The 19,708-nt window shown below is 47.2% G+C and overlaps 1 protein-coding gene and 1 long non-coding RNA gene across 3 annotated transcripts; one reads left to right on the forward strand and one right to left on the reverse strand.

The window, feature by feature from the left end:
• Positions 1-701: 701 nt before the first annotated feature.
• On the reverse strand, positions 702-18,682 carry ACTR1A (actin related protein 1A). 2 transcript variants are annotated; one of them, XM_025467046.3, is made up of 11 exons: positions 18,506-18,682; positions 9,327-9,391; positions 8,557-8,632; positions 7,676-7,801; positions 6,601-6,725; positions 5,094-5,310; positions 4,281-4,373; positions 3,490-3,664; positions 3,324-3,385; positions 2,664-2,704; positions 702-2,512 (listed from the first exon to the last, which is right to left on the reverse strand). In XM_025467046.3, exons 1-11 carry the CDS (start codon positions 18,551-18,553, stop codon positions 2,410-2,412), a joined length of 1,131 nt encoding a protein of 376 aa, XP_025322831.1. In that variant the 5' UTR covers positions 18,554-18,682; the 3' UTR covers positions 702-2,409. The 2 variants fall into 2 exon arrangements, with proteins under 2 accessions (XP_025322831.1, XP_035563771.1); XM_035707878.2 differs by lacking the exon at positions 8,557-8,632 and having other exon boundaries at positions 18,506-18,562.
• Positions 5,348-7,577, forward strand: LOC125753893 (uncharacterized). Its single transcript, XR_007406673.1, has 2 exons — positions 5,348-5,668; positions 6,542-7,577. It is a non-coding gene; the product is annotated as an uncharacterized LOC125753893 (long non-coding RNA).
• Positions 18,683-19,708: the final 1,026 nt, after the last annotated feature.

Raw genomic sequence — 19,708 nt, forward strand, 5'->3', positions numbered from 1 at the left:
GCTTTTCCCTACCAGGTGTGACAACCAAATGTCCCCAGACATTGGCAAACGTGTCCCCCTTGATTGGGAACTACTGCTCAAGGCCAGGTTTTTGAGGGTGTGTAGTGGCTAAAAATTTAGGCTCTAGGGCTATATTGCCTGGGTTCAAGTCTTAGCTAATAGAGGGCAGAGCTTTGGGAAATTACATCATCTTTCTTCTTCTGCAAATGGATAATAAAAATACCCATTTTGTAGGGTTGATAGGAGGATCAAGTAGGTTAACATTTGCAAAATGCCTGGCAATTCCTCCCCCCACCCCCACCAAGTATACAGGTTTAAAATGGAGAACTGAGTAGTCAGAAAATGAGTGTGGGCCCCAGGAACCACCATTTTATTAATAAGTTCCTGAGCTTCTTATCCATGTGAAAATTTTGACTTCAGGGATGTCAGGAGGTGCTCCCCTCATTCAAAGTGGTCTCACTCATGGTATGTGCAGGGCTGGAACCCTTAGTACCTGAGCAGGGCTCTGGCATGAGCACCATCTTCTCTGTATCTACTTGACAGGCTGGGACTTAAGCTAAGGGCTGGATAAGTCTGGCTGGTCCAAGAGTGCCCTCTAGAGGACAGACAAGGCCCCATCACCGCCTCAGATTGCGCACTTGCAGCTCCTCTCTTCCCATGCAGCTCCCTTTCTCATGCAGCACCAGAGGAAGAGGCCCAGCTGACTTGTCTATTGGAAGGACTTTATTTAAGTACACTGGGCCCCACCAGGCAACGTGGTTTGTGCAAGGGACAGGCTTGGGCTAAGAGAAGGGAGGTGAGCTGGTTAAGCACACTGCAGTCCACGGGTCGCCACATCGCTTTCACACACACCTGCTGCCTTGGCCCATACCTGGCAGGGCCTTTGGTCGTTGGACGGCATGGGGGAGAATGCTGCCCGGAATCTGGTATCGGGCAGGTCTTGGGTGTCACAGGTGAGGGTGCGGGTGAAGATCTGCTAGCCCCAGCTTTGCACCATCTGGGCTAAAAAGCCTTTGGACACTGCTAGGCCAGCCTGGTCTAGGGTAGGCACCTGGCCCCACTGGATCAGGGGAGATAAGCCTGTCAGCTCCTGGCACTCTGGTTCGGCCCCCTCTCTCCTTTACCAGACAAGTCCAAAGTTAAGAATGGCACAAATTAGTACAGTGGGTTCCTTGTCACCTCTACAACCTAGCCCCCCTGGGGCAGCTAGAGTGGGAAAAGGCAACCTGGTTAATTGCAGCTCTTTCTCCAGTCCTAAGGGGGCTGGATTCCCATTACCCCTCCTTTGCTAGAGGCCTCTGCCAAACAGTGATTCCTACTTCCTGTTTCAGAAAATGCAACCAGCAACCAGCCTGTTGATTCCAGGGCAGTGAGCAAATGGAAGAGGAAGAAAGAAAGAGGCTGGTGGTAGTGACTTTGAATGTAGCCTCTGCTCCTAAATAGCCCTGTGGCCTATGGATACGGTCAGTTCACCACTAGGAGGGAGTGGCAGGGCCTTGGACGCTATGCTAAACTGAGGTTCTGTAAACATTAGTGTGAACAAGGTGACTGGTGGGCAGGAGGCAATGAGCTCCCTCTCCAGTCCCATACTGAACAAACACTTTAATAAATAAAACTGTTTGAAGATGGCATTGCCCAAGGATGGATGAAAAGCAAGTAACAGGGCCTGGGGCCAACAGGCTCCCGAAACTCTTCTGAGACCCCCTGGACAGGGGGTGGGGGCTGGAGCATTCACTCTGCCACCAATGAGAAGTAGCACTACTTCTGCCTCTTCAAATGCCCAGTGTGGTCCTGGTCCCCAGGTGAGGCTGAGGGCCCCCTGCCGTCTCCTGACCCCAGAGTCTCAGTAATAGTTCCCGCAGTGCTCTTCCAGCCTCCCAAACCCAAACTGCAACAAAACCAGACAGAACTCAACCTCGGCCCTAGTCCTCAGTCCATGATTAATTGGCATTGAGAGCAGGACAAGCAACGGAGGCAGTGGCTGCCTTGGGCCTCAGGGCACCCTGGGGGTGGGATGGGGTGGGGCTAGCCCAGCCTAGGATGGGCAGCAGCAAATCTCCCGGGATTTACCCTCTCTGTCTCCCTATGGTAGTAAACATAGTCCCACACAGCCAGACGAAGGCCCAGCTGACGAAGGAGTGGAGCTCTCTGCCAGCGCTCTTCCCTGTCAGGGGCCAGGTAGTGGTCAACCCCAGGCCTCAGGCCGTTGCCATCATGGGTAGTTCATCGTCCTTTCTGGGCCCTGGGATCCCTGGGCCACACGGCACTCGCATATGCGCACACATTCGTACCCACACACCCACACACACAATCACACACACAGGCAGTTCCTCGCAAACACTCCGACTCAAGAAAGCGAGTTTTAAAGTGGAGTTAACTTCAGAGAGAGGTGAAGACGATGTCTCAACATTAGAAGGTTTTCCTGTGGATAGATCGGGCACCGTCTTCCTCATATTCCTTCTTGGAGACCCACATCTTCTTAAAGGTGTCCAGGGAGGCGAGGATGGAGCCCCTGGAGTGGAGGGAATCCCAAGGAATGTTGTGAGAGGGACAGTGGGTATTCGTGGAGCAGACAAGGCTTTGCTTTGAAGGGATGGGGTGGTGAGGGGGTTAACAATGCCTTCACTTCCTGTTCTGCTCTTATTCCCAGGAGAACTACTCACCCAATCCATGTGGAATACAGTCTCTCCTGAGGTGCGGATATCTGAAAGGGTGGGTGGAAAGAGGACTCTGAGACTTTCATCCTCCCTGCCCCTTTCCCATCCAATGCTCATCTTTATGGCCAATTCCAATGCCCAAGGCAGTGGATGCATTTCACACAATAAGCTTTCAGTTATGTCCCTGCTGGACCCTGTGGCCTCTCTGGGGGTACTGTGGCCAGCCTGACACTCATCTGGAGAACTTGCAGATTTCTAGCAGCCCTAAGTACCTACAGCTGTCACGGAAGCTGGGGCTATCAGGGGACAAGATTGAGCTCTGCTGGGGGCCAGTGGGAAGCAGACCCCATGGGAGTAATCACTCTTTCATTTGGCTCCCCTCAGCCGGAACTTAGATGCTGGAGTGAGTCATAGGGGAGCACCAGGAGCCAATCTGTCCGTGTTTGCTTCTCCGAAAGACCGCACGTGGGGCCCTCAGCCTAGCACCCGTGCCACATCAGGGTGTCAGAACTGGCCCCTTCTGTTGGGAGGGAGAAGGAAAATGGGTTCTCCTACTTTGGCAGACCTCAAGGTCAACATGAAAACTGGGAGCTGTCTAGCTTTGGAGGGAGTGGAGCCCAGTTCCATGCAGCCCCAGCCCCAGCCCAGCCCCTACCATGCTCCTACCCTGATCTTCACATCTTTCGGAGCCAGTTTCTTCACTTCACTCAGTAGTCTGTCACCAAAACCTGAATGGGCAGGAAAGGAGAATGTCAAGTCAATTCTCTAGGCGGCTGGGCCCAGCAAGATCTGTAAACTTCTTTGGAGATGGGCCCTGAGAGCTAAGACCAACCTTTGAATAAGGTGGAGCCTCCCGAGAGGACAATGTTAGAGAAAAGTGTGCGCCGCAGGTCCATGTCCGACTTCTGGATGGCAAACACCAGGACCTCGTGGATACCCTCACTCTCCTCTCCAATCAGGTCTGGCCTGAATAGCAGCTCAGGTGCCCGGAACCGGGAAGGACCAATCTGCAGGGTGGAGGGTAAACTCAGGAGGCTGGGCCCTGGGCTGACGTCACTTTGGGAGTGAGAATGGAAGAGGCCCCTCTGTCTATCTGTTAGTAACCAGGTGGCTACGAAGGCCAGACTCAGGGAAGACCTTGTATGTCAAGGGCCTCAAAACACCAAGATAAGGCTCTTGGGAACAAACAGGAAACAAAAGGGGACAGAGAGAGCTCCCAGGCAACTACATTTAATCCTAGCTCTGGCACTTTCCAGCCAAGAGATCTTTGGCATCAATACATGGGTTTGTTCATTCATGGAAATTTCTTCCTATTGATGGAGGTCCAGGAAGAGGGAGCTCACCCTATACTGTGCCCAAGTGAGAATGAACAGCACTAACCACCCTCTTCCAAGCCCCATCCTGACCTAGGAAAATGCCTCCGGTGCTGCCTCTCCTCCACACAGGAGAAGTAAAGTTCCTGACGCCTTGCTCTGCAGGAGAGAATGCTGTTCAAGAGCTCCAGTGCTCCAGGCAGAGGGTGTAAAAGGGCGGGTGCATATGACTCTGGCCTCCCCCGAGGAGTTCTGTTTGGGCCCAGAGCTTCTGGGGGTCCCGGGGGACTGAAGGGAGATCCAGGCCTACCTCAATGGTGCTGCCGTCAGGCAGGTAGTACTGAGCCTTCTCCGTCTCTAGAGTCTCATCCTTCTGTGGGTTTATGGACAGGTAGCAGGCTCTCTGCAGAACCGAGTAAGAGTCAGGCAGGCAGGAAACCTAGGCCTACCTGCTCAAAGTCCCAGGGCAGTGATGTGCTGCTGCAGAAATCTGCCCATCCACAGTGACTGCCCTAAAGGTCCACAGAGCTGCTGCCCTGGAACATGGCAGGGTGGCCTCTGTTGGCCTTCACTGGGTGGCATTTAGGAGTTCCTAGCTGCTCCAGCTTCCTTGTGGGCAGGCATGGAAACTGGCTTTCTGGAGCTGGGTCTGAGACCACAACCTAATTTTAGTCCAGACTTAGGCTTCTTTACCCTTCTACTACTCATGGTTCTGGGTCCCTTCTACCCAGTTGAGGTTTCCCTGGAGCCATGGGTGGCAGGAGGATCTAGTTTACTTAAAAGAAAACTGTTGTCTGACTTCTTTAAGGATGTAAAAGAATATATGTAATTTATACATAAAGCATAAAATCATAATGAACAACCCTGTACCCATCATCCAGCTTAAGAAATAGCAGCAGCTCCCTTTCCCCCACAAGATGGCAGCACTTGGGGACAGTGACTATCTGGGGGGAGGGGGGGCTGCTGGGATCACAGGGCAGCCAGGAGGCCTGGCTGGGAAGAACAGAGCCTGACTAGAGACCCCTAGGACAGGAGCTTCACCTCTTCACTCTAGGTCACAGAGGTCCCCACTGCCCCGTTCCCATTCTCCATCCTATCCCTGGGCGCACGGGGCAGCACTCACTTCTTTTATAGCCTTGACGATCTCAAACTCGGATGATGAGTGGAAATCATAGCCTTCCTTCCGCAGGTAGAGGCGAAGGAAGCGTGAGACATCTCGGCCAGCGATGTCGATGCGCATGATTGAGTGGGGCATGGCAAAGCCCTCATAAATGGGCACAGCATGTGTGACACCATCCCCAGAATCCAGCACCACACCTGTGGTCCTGCCTGTGGCATAACTGAAGCACAGAGGGCAAACTGTCACTAACCCCTGCCTCTTCACTCTGGGAAGAAACTCACTTTTTTTTTTTTTTTTTTTTTTTTAAGAGTCCAAAGTCAGCTAAACTGAAGCCGAGGCCTGCCTTTCTCTAGTGACTTTAGTACTAGACACAGGACTGAGGAAGCCTGAGCATAAGCAAGCCTGAAAAACCTGAATACAAGAAGCTGAGCCTCTCTGAGCCCCTCCCCCTTCCAGTAGAGTGAGGGGCCTTCCCACCTCTGGCTTCTGACTGCTTCAGGGACCCTGCCTGTGGGCCAGTTTTTAGTTTCCGGACAAGAGGAGATAATTCAAATGCTCCCAGCGGCCAGGCAGGAAAGGTAAATGAGTCAAAGAAAATAAGAATATTTTCACTTCCACAAAAGGGCCTTTCTCCCCACATGGCCTCCTACGTCCTTGGGTGTTTTTTTTGTTTTTGTTTTCTCTTTTGGTAAAGACAAGGGTATAGACATCTATTTCCGTGCTATGAGGGGAAAAACCCATGATGTTTAACGAATAGCAACTGACACTGTCTTGTGCAGGGAGGACAACAGGGAACAGAGCGGGCTGTAGCGGTCAGGCTTGTGAATTCTACCAGAAGTGGGAGCGGCTACTTCAGCTCCAGCTGATGTTTGTCCTATAGGAATGCACAACTAGCATTGCCAGATCAACCTGGCTTTTTTTTTTTTTCCCTGAAAGGCCAGAAGTTTGGATTTTGATAGAAAATCTGCTCCCCCCACCAACAAGGGTAGGCTCCATGCCTAATGTGGGGCTTGAACTCACGATCCTGAGATCAAGGGTCACATGTCCTACTGACTGAGCTAGCCAGGCACCTGGAAAGCTCCTAATTGAAATGCTCACAATTTTTTAATGGGGTCAAACACATCCTATCTGCAGGTCACCACTGTAAAATCTTAGCCTTAGACCTAACCCTGGGGTGAGGCAGGCTGGGAGCATGACGGATAATAGGGGTGTGAGTACAGGCACCAAGTGATAAGGTTTTCATCACAGCTCTGTCACCAGCCTGGCATAATGTCCGCACCAGCAGACACTGGATGAACATATGAATACACTGCAGGGACCCTCAGGAAGAGCTGTAGCTGCGTGTGGCCTTTCCAGCACACAGAGTAGAGAGCCCTGGGTGCCAAGCCACCGAGACAAACAAGAGAATTGAGACCGGGAGATATTTTCAATACTCCCTTTCCCACCTGCAGGAGAGGCACCTGCAGTCATCCCTCAAGGAGCCAGGCTAGCCAACCTGGCAGCTACTCACAGGCTGAGCACAGCTTGCATGGAGATGAAAAGGGCTGGGACATTGAAGGTCTCGAAGAAAACTTCAGCTGCTCGTTCACGGTTTTTCCGTGGATTTAAAGGCGCCTCCGTCAGGAGCACAGGATGCTGGTGAAAGATGCCCAGAGGAAGGTGAGACCCCCACTCCTCATCAGCACGGGGGTCATCAGGGCAAGGTGAGACCCCCAACCCTCATCAGGGCAAGGTGAAACCCACACCCCTCATCAGCACTGGGGCAGAAGCCCCTGTATGCTGGGCTAGAGAGCTCAGAGGACCTTTGTGAGGCTCCCTCCAGAAAAGGCCAAGCTGGGTCTGCCATCTACCCCTTGGCATAAGCCAGTTTTTCAACCTTCCAAATTCATGCCCCCTTTAAAAGTCTCATTCTCTCTTTGCCTCTGCCCCCTTCCTCCCCTCCTGGTCCTCCAAGATTCTTACATGGGTCCCTGTATTTACTATAATATTTCTAACTGTCCAGATTTTGCTAAACTCTAAATTTGTAATTCTTATGATAATGTTTAGTATTCACCTTTCTTTGTTTTTCTGCATTGAGTGTTACTTCCTTAGAAGTTAGAATATAAGCTGAAAGACATGGGTTTGTTTTTTTTGTTTTTGTTTTTTAATTTTTATTTATTTATGATAGTCACAGAGAGAGAGAGAGAGAGAGAGAGGCAGAGAGAGAAGCAGGCTCCATGCACCAGGAGCCCGACGTGGGACTTGATCCCGGGTCTCCAGGATCGCGCCCTGGGCCAAAGGCAGGGGCCCAACCGCTGCGCCACCCAGGGATCCCGAAAGACATGGGTTTGAAACCCAGCTCTACCACTTTATTCCCTAGTGATCTTGGAAAAGACTGCTTGGCTCCCCTGAGCTTCTTTCTGTTCCCTTGTTTGTAAAATGGAGATAATACTACCTGTATGCTATAGGACTGGTGTGCAGATTAAATGCAGACCTGTCTGAAGAGCACATGGCCTATAAGAATCAAACACTCCTGGCAATTATCATCCTGCTCCTCCTCTCACCTTGGGGAGCAACTCTGCACACCCTGTTCATGGGACCCTCACCTCCTCTGAGAAAGTCTGCAGCTGGTCCTTAGAATAGACATACTGCCAGATGCGCTCCATGTCGTTCCAGTCCTTGACAATGCCGTGCTCCATGGGGTAGCGGATGGAGAGCAGCCCTCGGTGTTCCTGGGGGCAGAGAGCAGAACTTACAGCAGCAGCCAGCCTCTCAGCCAGGTGGCCCAGAGGGCCCCGTTCCTCCAGGACTGGGAGCTCCCACTGCATAGTCCTCATCCAGGGCTAAAAGTAGGCTCTCATATGCCAAGTCTCTAAACTATAAGCTGCAAACTGTTCTCACTGCCCAATCAGCTGGCAAAGCGGAGGCCTTCCGCATTTCCATGGGGCTTCAGTGCCCTAACAGCCAGTGACAGGAGGCACCCTCCTCACTGCCTAACCCCAGGACACAATCTCCTGGCTCTCACCTCTGAGCCTCAGCACTTGCAGCCTAGGTTGGCAACAATGATTCTGTTGGTCCACTTCTGGAAGCTGCCCTAGGGCTCCGGCAAACTGTGCTAATTAACTCATCCCCAGGGCATACCAGCTGGGATTTCCCCCTGACTCTCTTTTGCCAAAAAAATAACCAAGCTAGTCAATTTGATCACTGGCAAGGTAGTGACAGAATACAGAAGGAAAGCAAAAGCCCTACTGTCTAGACTGGTCTCTGTTTCCCAAAGTGGGGTTCCAGATAGTTCCTCCTTAAAACCAGAGGTTGCTCCTGGGAGAAGTGAACCAACTAGACCTAGGATGAGGGGACCCAAGAGGATATTTTAATAGGAAACTGCTCCTTTTTCTCATGGCTGTCCCACTGTTGGGGCACTGCCCATGTGGGGAATAATGAAGGTCCTCTGCTGTCTTGAGGCTTCTTCAGTAGGACTGGGAATCACCTCAGCTTTGGGGCCAATGAAGATGTCGCCTTCAAGGGCTCCAGCCATGACGCGAACATGTTTGGGTCTGCCCACACTACGAGAGAGAGCAGGAGGACAATCACTTTTCATTTTGTGACAGAACATGGAAGGATGTACAGACGTGCATGCTTACATGGGAAGAAACTGTGATTATCTTTGAGGAGTGAGGTTATAGTTGATTTGGATTTTCTTCATTCTACTTTTCTCCATTTCCCACTTTCTATAATGAACATGTATTATTTTATTTGTATGTTATTTTTATTTTTCTGACCCAAATGAGATCCCTTTCTATCTAAAAGGCGGAGGGCTGACCTCCCATAACAAAGCTGATAAGCCTCCCAATCTGCTTCTTTAAAAAAAAAAAAAAAAAAGATTTTATTTTGGGGATCCCTGGGTGGCTCGGCAGTTTAGTGCCTGCCTTTGGCTCAGGGTGCAGTCCTGGGGTCCTGGGATCGAGTCCCGCGTCGGGCTCCCAGCATGGAGCCTGCTTCTCCCTCTGCCTGTGTCTCTGCCTCTCTCTCTCTATGTCTATCATGAATGAATAAATAAAAATCTTTAAAAAAAAAAGATTTTATTTTTTTAAGTAAACATGGGGCTTGAACCCACAACCCTGAGATCAAGAGTCACATGCTTCACCAACTGGGGCTTGAACCCACAACCCTGAGATCAAGAGTCACGTGCTTCACCAACTGAGCTAGCCAGGTGCCCCGTGCCTCCCAAGCTTCTGACTAAGCTACAGAATTACTTACTAGTTTGGAAAGCAGTATTTGGGAATCTGATCACCAGCAAAACCAGCTTTAATCACACCGGATCCCTGAGGAGAGAGAGGAGAGAGAGAAGTCAGAAGTATGAGAAAAACAAGACATGCATATGATACAATACATATAATATGGTTCCACTTTTACTTAAAGGAGACTTCATATCTGTCTATAATATGTCCATTTGCATGAGCATTTGTAGAGGGAATGCATGCCACCAGGAGGGAAGTGGGACTGGGCATGGTGAGGAGAACTTTCACTGTATGCTCAAAGTATTGATTTTTGGTATTCTTTGACTCATCTACGTTGAATATGCTTTACTTCTGGAATTGAAAATAATACTAATAAAGGAAAGAAAGAGAAAACTCGAGGGGGAGAAAAGTACCTAGAAGCACCCACACAGCCAAGTTTAGGAACATAACCAAGGTGGGAAGAACGCATGATTCTTTCTGTTAAACCACATGTGATGCTGTTAACTTACTATCCCAGTGCAGGCCTAAACACTCCCTGCCCTCTGGGGTCTCCATGACAGACTACCACAATGAACACTACTATGCTTGGAGCTGACTCTGATGAGGCATATATTGTCTGGTTCTTACTGCAGAGACAAACCTTTATGCTCTGTTTTACTCACTGGCCTCCTGATGGTAAAGAACAGGGAAGTTCTAAAGTAACATCTGAGAAGAGACCCAACATTATTACATCCTAATCCTGCTGCTTGAATCCTTGGTAAGTTAGGAATGGTGCCAGAAGAGAATCTGACTTCTCTATCAAAATCTCTGGTACCACCTGGGGTCCATCCAAAGTAAATGGTGACTGTAGACACAGATACCAACTCTGTGTAGGAGAGATGTCAAGGCTTGATACTGCTTGCAGATATAGCCTGTTCTCTTCCTTCATAACTCTTCTATTACCACACCCGATTTGCTCACCCTTCTACCCTAACATGGTTTACAGCTGCACATATAATAGGGGCAAGCCTTTTCCTGCTGCCTATTACCACTTCTCTTGCGGTGGAGATTGATATTTCCAGAACCCACACAACAAGTAGTAAATACATCAGGAGATGCTAAATAGTTAAGGTTATCTTTGCACCAAAGGCTTTCCTGCAATATCTCTGGTTTCCTCTCTCTTAGTCTTGTTCTTTCACAGAAGAAGTGTGTTTGTGTGTGGGAGGTGGTGGTTAGATAGGCTATCCTGGTGCCTGACTCTGGCAAGACAGAGGGAGGATGAAGTAGCTAAGGGATAGAGAATGCCAGTTCTCTAAGACAGCAGGAACCTCTGCCAGCAGAAAAGAGAGAAAACAGGAAACAATGTGCAAACTCATCGGCCTGGGCAGAACAGCAAGGAACCTGGAAAAGGTGCAGCTGTAAACTGAGCTGAGAGCCTGGGAAGGAGGGAGAACTATTACTGCAGCCCGGGGCTCTGGGACAGAGGCATGGGCAGTGAAAACAGCACAGAGCACAGCACTGTACAGAACGCTGGGAACTTGTTGGCTCAAGCTTCCAGTAATTGCTCACTGCCTTCATCTGGGTGTGGTGATACAACAGACTCACTGGACCTCAGGGCAGAGGGTAAAAATAAGAAAAGTAAAGATGAGACCTGCATTTCAGATTCCAGATATTTTGAAGACATGATTTTCCTGGACATTGAATTTTGAGCTTACTAGCAAAATCAGACTAGTGTCGGAGTAGCAAGGCAAATTAAGATGTTAGGTTCATTTCTTCTTCCCTGTCCTTCCCAGCAAGAGAGTATTAGGACCCAGTTCTAATATCACTGTCTTCCTCCTGAAGAATAATCCCCTGCTGGAATTAATTACCCTTTTCCTATTATTTCACAAGATCACCATTACCTGTACCACTAGGTAGTCTGCATTTCGTTCTATCTATTTGAATTTGTGGTTTCCATTTTTGTCTGTGTTCAGCCCAAGTTCCTCAGGCTCACAGATTTTATGTATCAGCAGTATCTGGCATTTGAGGGTACTAAAAAAAAAATGCTAGCTGCCTAAAATTAAAACCAAGCTCAAGGGCAGCCCAGGTGGCTCAGTGGCTTTGCACCACCTTCAGTCCAGGGCCTGATCCTGGAGACCTGGGATCGAGTCCCATGTCGGGCTCCTTGAATGGAGCCTGCTTCTCCCTCTGTCTGTGTCTCTGCCTCTTTCTCTCTCTCTCTGTCTCTCATTAATAAATAAAAAATAAAAAATAAAACCAAGCTCAAATGATTTGGCTGAAGCCTAAAGTATGGAACCTGAACAAGCGGCTAAAATGCCAGAAGCCTTGGGCAGAGGTGGTGCAAAAAAGGTGAAGGCAGCATCAGGAATGATGCACAAGGTGGAACCAGACCCAGCTTGTCCCTGTAATCCCACGAGCTGGCCAGCCCAGCAACTGGTGTAGAATGAGTGGGGATAGGGGAGGCAGCTGAGTTGCTTCTATTCTGCTAAGACCACAACACCACAGATTATAAAAGGGCCCTGTCAATTTCTTTAATATTATTTGTCACTAGGAACTACCTACCTGGCATATGAGCTTCCACTCTCTTTGTTATTCACTCTGGCAAAGCCAAATAAACAAGTGCCTTCTAGAGACGCTTCTTGAAAAAGTAGTTTCATAATAAATATTTGATATTTGAGGACTCAAGTCTGCTGCCAGGCACCAATGACCATTCTTTTTCTGAAGCAGGCAAACAGCGAATCCCTCAGCAAGGCTCTCCCAGTACCTGCTGACTCTGGGCCTGTGGCTTGCTGTCTCCAATTTTACCAGTGGGAAACGGATGCTGAGAGGTAGAGCCTCAGATTCCAGAACACTCTTGGTATATAATTTACCCACTTAAGGCATATAATTCAATGGTTCTTAGTATATTCACACAGTTATACAACTGTGAATACATCATCACCACACCATCATCACCATATACATCATCCCCACAATGAAATGTTAGAACTTCCTCATCATCCCAGAAACTGTACCCATTAGCATCACTTTCCATCCTACCTACTCTCTCCTGCCAAGCAGTTCTAGGCAACCACTAATCTACTTTCTGTCTCTGCAGACCACAAACTACTTTTACATTAACTTCCAACAGTTAAAAATTAGAGACTGCAAATAAAATTTAGTATTTCTGATTTCTCTTGAAACATCAGAAAATCTGGCAACACTGGGCCTGCATTCCTGCGTGGGGGTAACTGGCTGGAAATGAAAAGCAGCTGGCCCTTTGGTCAAGCACACTCAATGTACCTTCCAGACTCCTCATGCCTTCTTTAAAGCTACCCTCTTTGTCCCCCTTTTTATGTTCCTGCTTAGCTTCTGCAGGCACGGAGTTTAAGACTCCTATTTAAGGCATTCCCAGCAACTAATTCATGATGTTTCTCCTTCCACATGGAACCTGGTTTCTTTCTTACCCTCAGAGCACCTAGCTTGGTGTGAAGCACAACCCTGGCTCTCAAAATATACATAATTGAACAGTAAGCTATCTCTGTAGGTCACCTCCTCTTCATCCTTTTCAGCAAGCTAGGGATGGATTCTTGCTGAAATTGTACAACCAACAGGTCGAATATCAAATCACAAGTGACAGTGTTAAATATATTGACTTCATTTCCTCAGCTAATTCTAGTGTCTCAAACTTAAGTGAATCAGGGATGCCTGGTGGCTCAGTTTAGTGTCCAACTCTTGATTTTGACTCAGGTTCTGATCTCAGGGTCATGAGACCTGAGCCTCCCAGGTTGGGCTCCCAGCTCAGCATGGAGTCTGCTTGAGATTCTCTCTCTCCCTCTGCCTCTGCCCCTCCCCCTCCTAACACTCACACCATCTCTCTCCCTAAATAAAATCTTAAAAAATCTTAAATCAACAGATCTCAAGAGCTGATGACAAATTGTAAAAAAAATAAAATGAGATCATTTATGATATTTGAACATTGAATATTTGATGTTATTAAGGAATTATTAATTTTTTTAGATTTAATAATAGTTTTTTTTAAAGATTTTATTTATTTGAGAGAGAAAATGTGTACATGCCAGAGAGAGAGTATTAGCAGGAGCTAGGGGTGGGGAGGGGAAGAAAGGGCAGAGGGGAGGAAGAAGCAGATACTCTGAGCAAGAAGCCCAACATGAGGCTCAATCCCAGAACCCTGGGATCATAACCTGAGCCAAAGACAGATGTTTAACCAACTGAGCCACCCAGGAGCCCTGATTATGTTTTTAAAAGAGGGTGAGAGAGGGTACATGGCTAGCTCAGTCAGTAGAGCATGTGACTCTTGATCTCAGGCTTGTGAGTTCAAGCCCTACACTGAGCACAGAGCTTACTTAAAAAAAATAAAGGAGCACCTAGGTGGCTCAGTCAGTTAAGCGTCAGATTCTTGATTTTGGTTCAGGTCATGATCTCAGGGTCATGAGTGAGCCCCATGTTGGGCTCTGCACTGGTGAAGTCAGCTTGAGATTCTCTCTCTCCAGGAAGCCTGGGTGGTTCAGTGGTTAAGCATCTGCCTTTGGCTCAGGGTGTGATCCTGGAGGCCCGGGATGGAGTCCCACATCAGTCTCCCTGCATGGAGCCTGCTTCTCCCTCTGCCTATGTCTCTGCCTCTTTCTCTCTGTGTCGCTCATGAATTAAAAAAAAAAAAAAAAAGATTCTCTCTCTCCCTCTGCCCTTCCCCAGGCTATGTACCCTCTGCCCTTCCCCCTGCTATGTAATCTTTTTTTTTTCTCTCTCTCAAATAATCTCATTAAAATTTATTTAAGATTTTTAAAATTTATTTGACAGAGAGAGCGCACACTAGCAGGGGGAGATGGAGAAGCAGGTTCCCCACTGAGTAGGGAGCCCAACATGGGGCTCAATCTGAGGGCCCTGGGATCATGCTCTGTGCTACCCAAGTGTCTCTCAAATAAATCTTAAAAAAAATTTAAAAAAAACCTACATAGTATGGGAGAGGAAAGTCGGTGGGAATGCAGTTTAAAAAGATTAGCCAGGAGTTGATAACTGTTACAGCTAGGTGATGACTATGTGGATATTTGTTATACTATTCCTCTCCTTTTGTTTATATTTGACATTTTCCATAACAAAAAGAAATTGGGGTACCTGTATGGTGCCTCTGACTCTTGGTTTCGGCTCAGATCATCATCTCAGGGTTGTGAGAGCGAGGCCTACCACTGGCTCTGTGCTCAGCTTAGAGTTAGTCTGCTTGGGTTTCTCTCTTTTTTCCTTCTGTCCCTCCCCCCATGCATGTGCTCTCTCTTTCACAAAGAAAAAAAAAAAAAGGAAGAAAAACTGGCAAATGATAGCACTTTAGTAAAAACTCAAAACACAAACACCAGGCACACACTATAAAATATCTGTGTTTACAAAATCATGGATGGAAAGGACACATCAATTTATGGTGATAGTTTGTTTCTGAGGTTACTTCTGGGACAGAAAGTACAGGATTGTGGAGGGGTACAAAGAAGCTTCAATTGTATTTGTCATGTTTATTTCCTAAAAAGAATTCTGAAGCAAACATGACAATTGTTAACATTTAGTAAATGTGGGTGGTAGACACATGCTATGCGGGTGCTTGTTACATACTTCTCTGAAATTTTCTGTGTTTTTTAAAAAGATGGGTCTGAAGAAGTATAACAGCCCCCCAAAACAGTGAAACTTAGTTTATTGATGAACTTGAAAAGATCTGATACTATTCCTGCATTTAGGCCCAAAGAGTCACAAAGACAGTTTTAAGATTGACCAGAACATTGATCCATTTTATTTTTCTTTCTTTTTTTAAAGAAGTTTTTAAAAAATTTATTCATGAGAGACAGAGAGAATGACAGAGAGGCAGGCAGAGGGAGAAGCAGGCTCCATGCAGGAAGCCTGATGTGGGACTCGATCCCAGGTCTTCAGGATCATACCTTGAGCCAAAAGTAGCTGCTAAACCTAATTTTAGGACAGAGCTCAACCTTTGAGATCTCAGCAAAGATTTAAGCTTCAGAAGAAACACAGTTTTTTCTTTTCTTTTCTTTTTTTTTTTGAAACACAGTTTCCTGATGAAAGTGTCGTAGTCCTCAAAATGCAGCCTGGGAGCTGCCCTCATCTTAATGACATACCTTTGCGAAGAATGACTTGTGTTTAGTTTTTAAAAATACCTATCACTTTATTGTTGTCATATAAATGCATGCATTATAAAGTGCATGCATGTGCACCTTACCTTCTATTTTCCTCATTAAATTCTCATGAATTGGTTTGGTGCCAGAATAGGAAGAAAGGAGTAGTTAACAATTATTTTAAGACTGGGAAAGACTGCAAACTGCTAATGAGGCTCTTCCCTCTTTCCCCTGCTTTCTTTGTTCTTTCTTTCCTTTAAAAAATATTTATTTATTTATTAGAGAGCAAGAGTGTGTGTGAGTAGTGGAGGGGCAGAGGGAGAGGGAGAGAGAACCTTAAGCAGACTCCTCCCCTGAGTGCAAAGCCTGAGTAGGGCCTGGATCTCACAATTCTGACATCACTACCTAAGCTGAAATCAAGAGTCTGGTGCTCCTCTCCTTTCTTTTAATTATACTCTCCTTTGTCCAGAAATAAAGTTGTAACAATGTACTAAGCTATGGAGCAATTAAATCTGCTGGATATACATTATTCTCATAATATGAAGTTGGCTCAAATATTTCAAATTATTTTTCCTATTCATCTTTTATTTTGAAAAAACAAACAAACAAACAAACCAACAACTCTCTAAATGTCAAACAGCAAGAACTGGGATCCCTGGGTGGCGCAGCGGTTTAGCGCCTGCCTTTGGCCCAGGGCGCGATCCTGGAGACCCGGGATCGAATCCCACGTCGGGCTCCCGGTGCATGGAGCTTGCTTCTCCCTCTGCCTATGTCTCTGCCTCTCTCTCTCTCTCTCTCTCTCTCTGTGACTATCATAAAAATAAAAAAATTAAAAACAAACAAAAAAACAGCAAGAACTACCTGAGGTCCCAGATCTAAAAATGTGGCAGATGCTCAGAATTGGGAGAATTCCTCCTACTTCACCTTTTGGCAGAATTACTGGCATAATAAAAGAAATGTTTTCCTAGAGAAAATAAATCAATTCTTTAAATCCTAAAGCTGAAGATGCACCACTACACGGATGCATTTCAAATACACCATGGAGAAAGAAAGGAGAAACTAAAAAGCATTAGCTTAACTGACATAAAGAAAATGGCTGGAGATGGAACTCCTGTCCAACAATTTCAGAATCAAAGAATCTAATGGGATGGACAGACTGCTACTTATGCATTGCTAAGGAAAATAGGAAATTTTTAATTTCTATTTTTTCCTTTTTAAAATTAAGAAATGCAGACGAAGTACATACAAACTGGCTGAAGATAGAAAGTGTTCTCTGAAAATGGAATCAAGAACAAGGAGCCCTACTCAGCACTCTGTAGTTACTAACTAGGGGATTCTCCCCACTTCAGCCCTTTCCTTATTTAGGGACATCTTTGTTACTGTGATAATTGGTCACTCATCCACCCACCCATCAATCCAATGAAAAAACAATTATTGAGCACATAACTGGTGCCAAGCCCTAGGTGCTATGTTTATGGAGGAAGGTGGGAAGGGGAGAGCAATAAAAAACGAGAGAATGTCATCCTTCCCCCCAAGCATTTAACAGTCCAGGGAGGAAGACAAAAAGAAACAAAACGAAACAAAACAAAACAAAAATTCCTCCCCCCAAATGAAATGTGTCATTGAGCTCATCCTCCTGCTTTTCAAGGCAGAAACTATACTTCTGGAAAGAAGGAAAGCTAACAACAAAAAAGCACCTTTCTTTGGAAAAAGTGAGAAAGTTGGAACCCAACCTCAATTTGAGTCTTGGCTCCTCAATTTCTAAGACAAGTGGCTTGAATACTGTTGTTTAAACTAAGTTTCACCTTCCTGCATAAACGCGGGACAGTCAATCTTATCTACCTACAAGAGCGCTTGAACGAGATGATGCAAACGAAGGCACCTTGTAACAAGCCTAAGGTCCCAAGGGCTGAATCAACAGAATGAATCCGATAGCTGAAGGCAGACAGAAATGACAGTTTTGCCTCAATAGAGGGACCCAGAAGGCACCAACCAATCTTGGCGGGATGAGCCCTTTGAGTGGAAGATAGAAATGCAGTTGTTTTACAATAGTCACCCTCCGCCCCAAATAAGAGCGGGTATTTAGATTCTTTCCTTTGTCACTATAAATGCATTTGCGTCTTGCCTACTAGCAAGAGGAACAGCGGATAAAGCACTGGATTTAGGTCACCTCTACCGTGTGACCTTGGGCTCACTTCACCTCTTCGTGCCTCAGTTTTTTTTTTTTTTTCCTTTATAAAACGAGGATCAAAGTTCCTGCCTTAACTATCCACCTAATTTTTGTGAGGACTCAATTCGAATGTACATGACCCCCCCACCCCCCTTGTCAGCGCTTGAGCGCCTGGCAAATAGGTTTAATATTTTTCCCCAGCTGTTAGGCGTTCCCAAAAGGATGGTACTTCCCTGCTTGCTTGGTCACTCTCTTTTCTTCTGGATCTTTATTAACATCAGAGAAATAACTAAAATCCTATGGCAATTTCTGGCACCAGATTCCCGAGCCCCACCCATAGACACCACCAAGCCGCCTATCCGGCTGGGGACCGAAGGAAACTTAGCCCTTCTCCACCCGAGGGCGGGCCCCAGCCCGTCAGGCCTCTCCACTGACTGTGGCGCTCCCGAAGCCAATCCCCGCAGCTCTCGTACACCTGCCCACCGCTCAGACAGAGGAAACACTATGGCGGCCCGGAAGAACGGCAGGGGCGCAAGCCAATCACTACGGAGGGCTGCCCTCATCCGGCAAGGCCCAGAGGCGGGGTCATCGGTCAAGACGGACAGCCGGGGCAACCAATAGAGTTATTGGAAACTGGGGAGGGGGCGGACGCCGGGCGCTCACAGAGCTGTTAAGGCCCCTCGAGGCAGGGGCCAAGGACCCAGCTCGGACTACAGCCCTTCCCTTTATCCATCCCAAAGTTCTCCATCCCATGGTTGCTGGCCAGCCGCCCTGGCCTGCGGACTACGGGTGAGGGGAGGACGAAGGCGGCGGCGGCTAAACCCGCCTGACAGGCTGGGCCAGTGACAAAGAGCCGGTGGCTCAGGCCGAAACTCGGGAAGCGATCCCTTTGGGAAAGAGAGCATAAATCCTTTTAGAGATAGGAAAGACGCAACTCACGTTGTCGATCACGACAGGCTGGTTGGCGATCACATCGTAGGATTCCATGGCAGAAGAATCTCTCCTTCCGAGGAAGGAACTGCCAGCCGGGTCCGCTGCTAGCGCCACTGACACGCGTGCGCAGTCTAGCCGCCGGCACAGGGCGTCCAGGGAGCGGCCCGACCTCGCCTCCAAAGAACTACAACCCCCAGCATGCTTTGCACCTGAGATTAACGCTCCTGGCCGCTTCAGAGCCCCGCCTAATTTAAGAGGAGGGCGTCACGTTGAAAACATAGTACCCTGGGCTTTGTAGTATCCGTAGATGAATGGACCGGGACGCAGATTGATGGCAGTAATGCATGCCTGGATCTGTAGTTCCTTTGAAGCGATTCGCAGTGCATGCTGAAGTATGTAGTCTCTTTGAGTGCTTATCTGTAGTTGGGTTTTGATTGGCCAGTATTTCGTGGATGTTTAGATTTTTCAGATCAGTCCTGCCACCACTTCCCCTGGATAGTAAAAAGTTGCTGTGGTTTTATTTGGGTATGACATTAATAAACATTTATCAGTATCAAACTCTAATAAAGGAAAATTTAATACCCACTCACAAACATACACATACACACACGGAAGGAGGACATACATTCAGAACAAAAAAATAAATTTTATAACATTTGCTTTTCGGGAAAAAAAAAACAGCACATTTTGGTTCTTTTCGCATTTTTTCCTGGGTTGGTATAAACTTTGCAACAGGCCAACATCGGTCTGAAGACTGGCATTTGGGTACAGGTGATCTTTTGATCACTAAAAACATCATTTATTTAATAGCTTCAGGAACTGCTTTATTATCTCTTATGTTCATGGGGAGTTACAATTGACATTGATAAATGAGAAAATGGAGGTGAGGAGAAATTATGTGTCACTGCCCAGTGCATCTTTCTCTAGATGAACCAATCCCTCCCGTTCAAATAGTGGAGACCCTTTAGTCAATAGCACTGGTAATTAGGACTTCCTTTTATTCCTTTCTCTTGGAATTATTTATTGTACCCTGGAAAATAATTCTCAACTAGGTGGCTTAGGAATTAAAAATTCTCCCAGGGGTGGCTGGCTCGCTAAATCGGGAGAACACATGGCTCTTAATCTGGGGGTTGTAACTTCGAGCCCCACATTGGATGTAGAGATTACTTAAAATAACAAAAAATTCTCCCAGTTACAGAAAGCCAATGG

This window comes from Canis lupus, chromosome 28, assembly GCF_003254725.2.
Source record: "Canis lupus dingo isolate Sandy chromosome 28, ASM325472v2, whole genome shotgun sequence".
Taxonomy (NCBI): domain Eukaryota; kingdom Metazoa; phylum Chordata; class Mammalia; order Carnivora; family Canidae; genus Canis; species Canis lupus.